At 34.9% G+C, this 10,723-nt stretch overlaps 1 protein-coding gene across 1 annotated transcript; it reads left to right on the top strand.

The window, feature by feature from the left end:
* Positions 1 to 697: 697 nt before the first annotated feature.
* On the top strand, positions 698 to 4,616 carry LOC110925066. The gene is made up of 9 exons (XM_022169037.1): positions 698 to 2,109; positions 2,190 to 2,256; positions 2,340 to 2,766; positions 2,912 to 3,043; positions 3,129 to 3,370; positions 3,466 to 3,790; positions 3,866 to 3,951; positions 4,045 to 4,233; positions 4,344 to 4,616. The coding sequence occupies exons 1-9, from the start codon at positions 698 to 700 to the stop codon at positions 4,506 to 4,508; spliced, it is 3,045 nt and encodes a 1,014-aa protein (XP_022024729.1). The 3' UTR covers positions 4,509 to 4,616.
* The last annotated feature ends 6,107 nt before the right edge of the window (positions 4,617 to 10,723 follow it).

Here is a 10,723-nt window from a genome sequence, read left to right as displayed (position 1 = left end):
AATTATATCCTGGTTGTACTAAGTTTTCTTCTATCGACTTTTTAGCAAAGCTTTTGAATATAAAGGATACGTACCATTTTCAAAATGAAGGAGTAGATCGACTCCTCTCGTTGTTGCGAGAGTCAATGCCAGAAGGCAACAAGATTCCCCCTGCGTATTATGTAGCTAAGAAGACATTTAAGAAGATTGGTTTGGCATATGAGATGATAGATGTGTGCACAAATGATTATGCTCTCTTTTGGAAAGAAAACGAGTCCTTGCAAAATTGTCCCGTTTGTAATGAGAGTCGATGGGTCGATAAAGACACAAAAGGCACGAAGGTGGCTCGTAAGGTGTTACGATACTTTCCTTTGACGCCTAGACTACGACGTTTGTATTGTTCAAGGCACATAGCGAAAGATATGATATGGCATAGTACCGGACGATCAGAAGATGGGACTATGCGTCATCCAGTTGATGGATCTGCATGGCAAGACTTTGATAAAAAGTACCCAAACTTCGCGATGGAGCCACGAAATGTTCGCTTAGGGCTTGCAGCTGACGGTTTTAATCCCTTTAACAAGGTAGTGGATCCTCGACTCATAGCACGTGGTCGGTTATACTCACCACATATAATCTGCCTCCCTGGCTATGCATGCGAGAGTCCACATTCATGTTGACCTTGTTGATTCCTGGCCCTAAATCACCGGGGAAAGACATGGACGTTTTCCTTAGACCGTTAGTGGATGAGCTTAAGCAATTGTGGCAGACAGGTGTACGTACTAAAGACGCGGCAACAAACACATACTTCACAATGAAGGCGGCGTTGTTATGGACCATAAATGACTTTCCAGCCCGTAGTAGCCTATCAGGTTGGAGCGGACAAGGCTACATGGCATGCCCAACTTGTAACCAAGACACTCCTTCAATACGTGTAACTGGTAAATGTGCTTATGTTGGTCATCGCCGGTTCTTAGATGCCAACCATCCTTGGAGAACAAGTCTCGACTTTAACGGGAGACCCGAGACACGAGACCCTCCGAGACAGTTTAGCCCAGCTGACATAGAAGCTCAACTAGGTCGTTTAATTAATCGTCTACCAGGCAAGCATCCAGATTTTGGAGATAGGAGGATAACCCGGTCAGATTTCGAGTTGAACTGGTCCAAAAGAAGCATACTTTTTGACCTTGAGTATTGGTCTTCTCTGCAGCTGAAACATAACTTAGATGTAATGCATATAGAGAAAAATGTGTGCGACAGCTTGCTCGGTACTCTTCTGATGAACGATAAGAGCAAAGACACGCCAAATGCGCGGTCCGACTTGGAAAAACTAAACATTCGGCCGTCACAATGGCTGAAACAATCGGGTGGCAAGTTCTTAAGTCCCCACCCAAAGTACTCATTCAAGTCCGATGATCGAAAACTTTTTTGTCAGTTTATAAAAAATGTTAAATTACCAGATGGGTTTGGATCTAATATCAGTAAGAGGGTGACAGATAACAATGCTAACATTACCGGGTTGAAATCTCATGACTGTCATATCCTCATGCAACGTTTGATACCGATTGGGGTTAGAGGGCTTTTGACTAAAGATACATCTACACCAATAGTAGACCTTTGTATGTTCTTTAAGCAACTTTGCTCTAGAACACTATCGGTGGATGATATGAAGAAAGCAAAGGATGACATTGTTACCATCTTATGCAAGTTAGAGATGATCTATCCACCTGCGTTTTTTGACATTATGGTTCATTTACTTGTGCATTTACCTGATGAAGCGATTGCGGGAGGTCCAGTAGCTTTTAGATGGATGTATCCATTTGAAAGGTACATGAAAAAACTAAAGAACTATGTTAAAAACCCGGCAAGGCCTGAAGGTTGTATAGCTGAATGTTATGTGTTTGAAGAAGCTCTAACATTTTGTTCAATGTACCTTAAAGATGTTCAGACTAAGTTCAATCGCCCAGATAGAAATGATGATGTCGTTGTTGAAAAAAGAAAGTTATGGGTGTTTGAGTCCAAATGTCGTTATGTTGGCGCAAGAAAGGAGAAATATCTATCATTCATCGAAAAAAGCAAGATGGAATGGTTTGTCCTCGAAAACTGCGCAGAAGTTAGGGAGTACATGAAGTGAGTGCTTCTATCTTTAACATTTCATAATCTGTTAATTGGTATTTTTCGTTCCTTTCTTATATTTGTCATCAATGTAGTGAATTCAAACATACACATCCCCATGATGATCTTAAAACCAAATTTCCGGGATGGTTTCTCCATAAGGTATAATACATATATAACACTCATTACTCTATACTTGCTAGGTAATACATATATAACAAACATTATTACTATATATTTGTTAGGTCCATTCGATGAAAACACAAAATTCTCCAGAATTCCACCCGGAGTTGTATGCTCTTTCAATTTGTGCGAAAATGACTGCTTACACTTACACTGCTTGCATAGTCAACGGTGTTAGGTTTAAGACACTTGAACGTGATGCAAAATGCGCAACGCAAAACTCTGGGGTGGAAGTGGTTGGAGAGAACGGTGTGAAATTTTATGGCCAATTAGAAGAAATTATTGAGTTGCGTTATACAAATGATTATTCCACTGTCCTATTTCGGTGCAAGTGGTTTGATACTCAAAGGGGTGTAAACCATGACAATAATATCACCAGTATAAGCACTGAACATGAATGGGACAAAGACGATCAACTCATATTTGCTTCGCAAGCCAAACAAGTGTTCTTCATCCAAGAAACGTCTCGAAACCAAAAAATAAACATTGGTGGGTAGTCGAAAATGTTAATCATCGAAGAATTTGTAATTGATAAACACTTGTTTGAAATATTTATTTGAATTTGAGTTACACTTGTTGTACTTTCCCTTAATTTGTATTAGATACACATGCTGTAACATTTGTAACTTTATAGGGATTATGTTTTCGATATTGTTGATATTCGCGTATCTGATGGCTGATGTGGCCCCCTGGGGACATGGGGGTGACAGCGCTGGTGATCCACCGCTTCCTCCTGGTGGATTTCGTGGCACACACGAGACAGACGGTAAGTCTTTTACTAAATTATTTTGTAGTCCTTATATTTTATATATTATAAATGTTGTTACTAATTATTTTTGTTTTAATTGCAGCGGTTCCCCCGAAGAGGGTTAGGGGGAAAGCAAAAAACGAGAAACTAAGGCGTCTGGTAAAAGCGGGGGGGCCTGTATCGCTTACGTTTGACAGGCAGGTGACGTATACCCCTGTTGGTAAAACAAGGGATATGTTTTCACGGGAGGCCGGCCTGTATATGTGGCGGTCCATCCCCTTCGATAAAATTGGATGGGATAACGTTGAACAACATTACAAGGATGCCCTCATGAACCACTTACGGGTAAATAACTTATATGCATAAAATTTTATCAAATATTTAAGCACATGCAAATCTAATTTATATATGATATTTTAACTTTTTTATTTAATTTGTAGGAAAATTTCAATTTTGATGAAGTGGAACGTGATATAGAGGCCAAAAACTTGACGGGTGGCATTAGGGTTGTGCTTATGAAGCGGTACTCTGACCGCAAGTACGAGGCTAAAAAATTATTTAAGAGCAAGGGAGGTTACGATGATCTTGAGAGTGCAAGGGCATTCCATCCCAAGGATATGCCCTATGATAACTGGTTGAGAACCATCGAAGGTTTCCGGGAAGAAAAATATATTAAAAGAAGCAAGGCCAACACACTAGTACGCGAGAAACAACAATTCCCATACCGTGGGGGGACATCTTCGTACGGTAGCACCGCCTATAAAAATGTAATATTTATGTATGTGTGCGTGTGTGTAAGCTTTTGTTTATTTAATGTCTAATCTAAGTTTAATGTTAAACATGATATGGATTGGGTACCTACGTATGCTAAAACCCACACGGACAATCAAGGGAATTGGGTTGATCCGGTTGCTGAACAAAATTACGTAAGTATTTCTTTTAAGTATTATTTTCTATAACAAATATATATATATATATATACACACACACATATATTTAATCATCTTCGTAAAATACAGCGGAACATACAACATGCCACTAGTGAATGGAGAGGTGAGGGTCCGCCAATTGCCCCGTATCAGGAAGCGTTGGGTGAGCGGCGAGGATGGTACCGCGGGATGGGGCCTAAACCTTCTTCCAACACGTCCTCGCACTCGTCATCTAACATGTCGTCTTCGCAAGCTCGGACGCAAGAACCCTTTTCCGAGGTAAACTGCGCAATTTAAAAAATGACAAACGAACGCATGTTTCCTTGTTAAATATATGTTGGTAGCGTTAATTAATATGCTAATATACGTTTTGCTATCTATTATTGTAGGATTTTGTTAACAGCTTGTTCCAAACCCCGTCATTTTTGAACCAACTTAACAACTATCTTGCTTCACAAGGAAAAGGAAAAGGAAAGTCAAAAGACTACGATTCTGACAACTTATTCGATAATGAATCCGACGATGAACCCAACGATAACGATGACGATGAGTGACTTGTTTTTAATGTATGCTTTGGATTTAATTAAACGTTGTAGGATATAATGTACGACTTAAACGTAGTTTTTAATTATATTACCTTTAGTATATGTTGATTATGTTCATTGCGTATGCTTGCGTTGTTTGAAAATAGGCAGGTTTTGTTTTTTCGGCCGTAAAACTGGCTGGGCAGCTGTATATACAGCTGCTGTATTAAAAAAAACAGACTTTTAGCGGCGACATGTGTCGCCGCTATTGCTCTTCTCCCTTTACCGACGAAAGTCAACACCGGCGACACTTTTAGCGACGACAACAGTCGTCGCTAAAAGTACAGCATCAATACCGGCGACAACAATCTTTACCGGCGACAGCCGGTCAATAGCGTCCGAGCAATACCGGCGACGCTTTACCGGCGACATGTCGCCGCTAATAGTCAATAGCGGCGACAAAAGTGGTCAATACCGGCGACACCTGTCGCCGGTAAAGGTGCCCTGTTCTTGTAGTGATCTTTTATCACTACTAGAAAATAGGGGGATTTCCTACCAAAATTTCCGACAAAACCAATTTGGTCGGAAAATTCCGACTATTTCCGACAAAATAACAACTAAAAAAATAATCTGGTTTTACCGACTATTTTCCTACAATTTACCGGCCAACAAAAAAATGGTCGGAAATTTGAAGGAAACTTCCGACTAAGTTCCGACCAAAAATAAGAATAAAAGAAGAAAAAAATTGGTTGGAAATTTCTGACGATTTGGTCGGTAAGTCGTCGGAAATTTCCGATCATTTTCCGACCAATTTTTTTCTTCTTTTATTCTTATTTTTGGTCGGAACTTAGCCGGAAGTTTCCTTCAAATTTCCGACCATTTTTTTGTTGGTCGGTAAATTGTAGGAAAATAGTCGGTAAAACCAGATTATTTTTTTAGTTGTTATTTTGTCGGAAAATGGTCGGAATTTTCCGACCAAATTGGTTTTGTCGGAAATTTTTGGTAGGAAATCCCCCTATTTTCTAGTAGTGTTAATTATATTTTTTTGTTAATTTCGCTTGTGAGCTGAATTGATATCGTACAAGAGAGTAATTTCGTATCAATTGTAGGAGAGAATGATATTTTAGGAAAGTACAATATTGTTACATAAACGCACTCTTTCATGATTTTCAAACGACTATAGTTTTTTTCATACGATAATATTTAGAAAAAGTTGCACCGACAATCAATTTATATTATATGTTTAAGATTATTTATAGCAAAAACTATTAACTATGTACAAAAAATAATAATAATTTATATTATATAAAGAAGTCATGTAAAAGGCGCATAAAACTTGATTTAAAAAAACCATATAAATAAGACTTATTTATACGGTACTAGTTTAAATATACGTGTGTTACATGGTTTACACAATGTCATATATATATATATATATATAGAGAGAGAGAAAGAGAGAGAGAGTAGGAGTTGGGTGGAAATTCTATTTTTCCTAGAAAGTCTAGGAAGGAATAAGAATTGGACATGTGTCATTAAGGGATTTTAAGTAGAAGGGCTATCATGTAATTTCACATTTTAATTTTATTTTTGGAATGTATCTTCATTAACTAAAATTCCATGATTTTCGGAATTTTTATTATTTTCGAATTCAAAACTGGAAGTCAATGTGTTCATTAACTAAAATTCCATGTCACATTACATCACATATTCCATTGTTCAGAAGATTACTAGAATTTATCAGCATGTTCTTGGTGCTGTGTTTTAACAGTTTACAGGGCTAAAGTCAATTTTTTTTATAAATCCCACAATATAAAGATGGTAAAACACAGTGTATGAATCTGATTGCTGTTAAAACACAACTGTATGAATCTGAATGCTAAAACACAACCGTATGAATCTGATTGCTGTTAAAACACAACTGTATGAATCTGTTTGCTGTTAAAACACAACTGTATGAATCTAAATGCTAAAACACAACTGTATGAATCTGCTTGCTGTTAAAACACATCTGTATGAATCTGGATGCTAAAACACAACTGTATGAATCTGAATGCTAAAACACAACTGTATGAATCTGCTTGCTGTTAAAACACATCTGTATGAATCTGCTTGCTGCTAAAACACAACTGTATGAATCTGTTTGTTGTTAAAACACATCTGTATGAATCTGCTTGCTAAAACACAACTGTATGAATCTGCTTGCTGTTAAAACACATTTGTATGAATCTGTTTGCTGTTAAAACACATCTGTATGAATCTGAATGCTAAAACACAACTGTATGAATCTGTTTGCTGTTAAAACACATCTGTATGAATCTGAATGCTAAAACACAACTGTATGAATCTGTTTGCTATTAAAACACATCTGTATGAATCTGAATGCTAAAACACAACTGTATGAATCTACTTGCTGTTAAAACACAACTGTATGAATCTGTTTGCTGTTAAAACACATCTGTATGAATCTGAATGCTAAAACACAACTGTATAAATCTGCTTGCTGTTAAAACACATCGTCAAGAAAATGGAGATGATAAGAACAGTATTTGAATGGTGATGATGAACTCAGAGATGGTGGAGATGGAGAAGTGTTTTAATTTGATCCGGCGCTCTCCATCGTTTCTAAAGTTATCTTCTTCCATGATTGTAGTTATTTTTGGTAGGGATTGGGGTTTCCAAGATGGGTTTGGAGAGAGAGAGAGAGGGAAAATCGCTTGAATTTAGGAACTGGGCGGTTATCTAATTGATTTAAAACATGGCCATTGACAAAATTGCCCCTACTCATTTGAAACAATCAATTAATTAAACTCAAATATTACAAGATTTCCATTGATTTAATCTCAACCCTTAAACACACCAATCGGATGGACCAGATCGCTTCCTAAACTTTCTAGGAAAAACACACTTTTCGTGCGAACCCTACTATATATATATATATATATATATATATATATATATGTATATATATATATATATGTATATATATATATATATATGTGTATATATATATATATGTATATGTATATATATATATATATATAGGAGAATGTTCATTTGAGAAGAAATTTAATGTGAGAAGAAAAAGAAGAAAAGAGCATAATGATAAAACATCAAATAGTTTATAACTCCTCTCATTAACTATGTTATCTCTCATTAATAAAATAATAACTTTTTATCCTACACATTTCAAATTTAATCTATATATATATCTTACACTTACCGGAATTTACCCTACACACATCGAAATTTACCCTACACATTTTAAAATTTATCCACACATACTAGAATTTATCCTACACATGTCGAAAAGTGTCATTCACCATAAATTATTTTATTTTGAAAGAGTATATTTAAAAGTGAGTTACAAGTTTAATTAGTTAGCTAATTAATTACAATTACAAATTTACCTATATACCATTTTCAATAACATTAAATACACATATTAAATGAAGTAAATGGAGCATTTCTATTGGTTTAAAACTTATTCTTTTTATTCTTACATAATTTTTCTTCTCATTTGAACCCTCCACTATATATATATATATATATATATATATATATATATATATATATATATATATATATATATATATATATATATATATATATATATATATATAGGGGAGGGTTCTATGCAGAACACTAAATATTGCGAGAACACGCAGAACACAATGAATCACCCATTTTTTCTATCCTAAAAACCTAAAAAGTAAATGAAAATGTTACAAATATAAGATTTATTATTTCTTACACTAGAATTCAAAATAAAATATGGAAAATTTTCACCTCTTGTATAATCTACACATATGTAGGTTATGCGTAGGTTAAATTACCAACATGTATGTAGACTATGTGTAGGTTAAAATCTTTGGTTTTTTATGTACATATAATATAGATATGAATGTAAGAAACATAAAATTTAAAAAATATGTACTTTAAATCCCAACATTTAGTGTTTTAGAGTTGTTCTTTTTGTTCTCGCAATAATTAGTGTTCTGTAATGATCCTCATCATATATATATATATATATATATATATATATATATATATATATATATATATATATATATATATATATATATATATAGGGTCAAGATCATTTCAGAACTATTTTTATTTTCAGAACTTACAGAACTGATCTAGACCATTGAATGATTTAATCAATGGCTCATAAGTATAATGTTAATTTGGTAATTAAATCTAAAAGTAGGAAGATTAAATAAAGAAATTAAGGGTATTATAGGGACTTTAACTTAAATTTTTAATTAACATCTCCTATAATTACTCATCTCCCCTTAAATCACGTTATTTTGGTATTACTCTAGCCCTATTTCCATCCTATCTTCAATATTCATTCTTTCAATCTTTAATTGGTTCCAAATCAATTTAAAAAACCAGTGAATGTAAATTATTTGTGAAAGAGATGTTGCGTGTAGAATCGCTGTCAAATGAAGAAGCAGAGATGATATGTATATGCAATTCAAGTTGTTCTAGCATCGTTAATGATGCTGCACCAGCTTCACATGCCTCCAAGGAAGACAAAAAAACAAGCATGTAACTTGTTATATTATTTTAACTATTTTGTTTAAGGAGATTATTTATTAGAGTTTCAAAGCTTTTGTAATTACAAACCAAAAATCCATGTAATTTACATTGTTATTAATTTTTTATTATTATTTGAATCAGTTCATCGAACCTTTATGCTCATGATTTTTTTTTTCTAGAGTTCATCTATTTTTTATTCATCATTTAATTGTTTTAAAAGATTTACATAAATGGTTGTTCAACATTTAGTTTAAGTAAACTGATAATCAGTTTTAAGTATTTACATGTATGTAAATATTATATTTACACATATGTAAACAACATATATGGAATTTCTGTTCTATGTAATTCCACTCTCCCATTATTTTCTGCGACATTCCGGTGAAGGGCAAATACGGGTGGCGCCGGTTCGTCTTGGATGGAAGGCGAGGTTTTACCGATTATTCCACTGTCGTGCCTTCGGCCGGATGGAGGTCAGGTTTCCGCACATCTGGGAGAGCCAAGGGGCTGGCGGCGGTCGAGTAGTCGACTTTGGCCACAACGCCCGATGTCACGATGGTTGACACGTCGTTCCTTGCCGTTAAAAAAATGTAATCCAACTTCTATTCCTTCTTATCATTTCGTGTGAATAGGTTTTATGTTTTAGCATGTAAAAAAGGCTTAATTGCAAGCAAAAATGAAAATGGATAAAGGCGATTGATATAACATATTTTGACTAGCCTTTCTAATTCTTGCTTTTATGGTTTCTTCGTGACTTTTTTTACATGTTCGTTGCATAAGAAAGTTACAATATCAAAATCTACATATATAAATAGACAATCAGCATAAACATATTAATTTTAAAGATATTTATGATCTCAGTTTAAATATTTACATATATATAGATATTATATATTTATATTTACACACAAGTGGAACGTTTACATGTATGCAAGACATCCAATTTGAAGACATATATAAGGCTGGACGGTATGGGGGTCGTCCCCCTCCGTCCCGGTCCGTCGCCGGAGCCAATACCATGTCGCCCCCTGCGTCTTCCTCCCCGTCCCCGTCTTCAACGTCCATTCTTCGACGTTCAGGACGATCCTCCAGGTGGGCCCCCTTTCTTCGACGTTCCGTCACCCCATCCCGCCCACCCCCGTCGAGCTCCGTCCCCCGTCTTCATCCCGTCTACATACCGTGTAGCCTAACTGGTTTGAATATTTAAATATATGTAGATAGACATTTGGTTTAAAGAAATCGATGATCAATGCAATGTGTCCATATAGGTAAATATTCCACTTACAAATATGTTCATTAAACATTTACATGTTTAGATTAAAGAAATCGATGATCAATGTGAATGTGTACATATATGTAAACATTCTACCTACAAGTATCTTAATTAAACATTTACATATATATGCATATGAATAGACTATCATTTTGAAAAATGTATGGTCATTATCAAGATTTACATATAAGTAAATAAAAGATTAATTGAAAAGGTTCAGATTGAAAATTTACATACATAATGAGTTCGATTCTTTAACATCAATGTGAAGAGATAGAAGATCAGTTTAATTTTTAAGATAGTGGTAAATCCATAAAAAGTGGAGAGAGGAAAGATGAGGAACTAATTAAATGCAGAAAAAAAGGAAGGTATAATATATTAATTAATTAATAAGAGAGAGAAACAATTTAGTAGATTACTATATACC

The sequence above is a fragment of the Helianthus annuus genome, chromosome 17, assembly GCF_002127325.2.
Source record: "Helianthus annuus cultivar XRQ/B chromosome 17, HanXRQr2.0-SUNRISE, whole genome shotgun sequence".
Lineage (NCBI taxonomy): Eukaryota > Viridiplantae > Streptophyta > Magnoliopsida > Asterales > Asteraceae > Helianthus > Helianthus annuus.
The sequence above is the reverse complement of the archived record's forward strand: the minus strand, read 5'-3'. Positions and strand labels throughout refer to the sequence as shown.

What these genes read in the sequence shown, in the direction of transcription:
- LOC110925066 (XM_022169037.1), top strand. Translation starts at nt 698, where the DNA reads ATGGACGTTTTCCTTAGACCGTTAGTGGATGAGCTTAAGCAATTGTGG. An exon ending in GAAGTTAGGGAGTACATGAA is followed by an intron (nt 2,110 to 2,189) that starts GTGAGTGCTTCT and finishes TCATCAATGTAG; the next exon opens with TGAATTCAAACATACACATC. An exon ending in CGGGATGGTTTCTCCATAAG is followed by an intron (nt 2,257 to 2,339) that starts GTATAATACATA and finishes TATATTTGTTAG; the next exon opens with GTCCATTCGATGAAAACACA.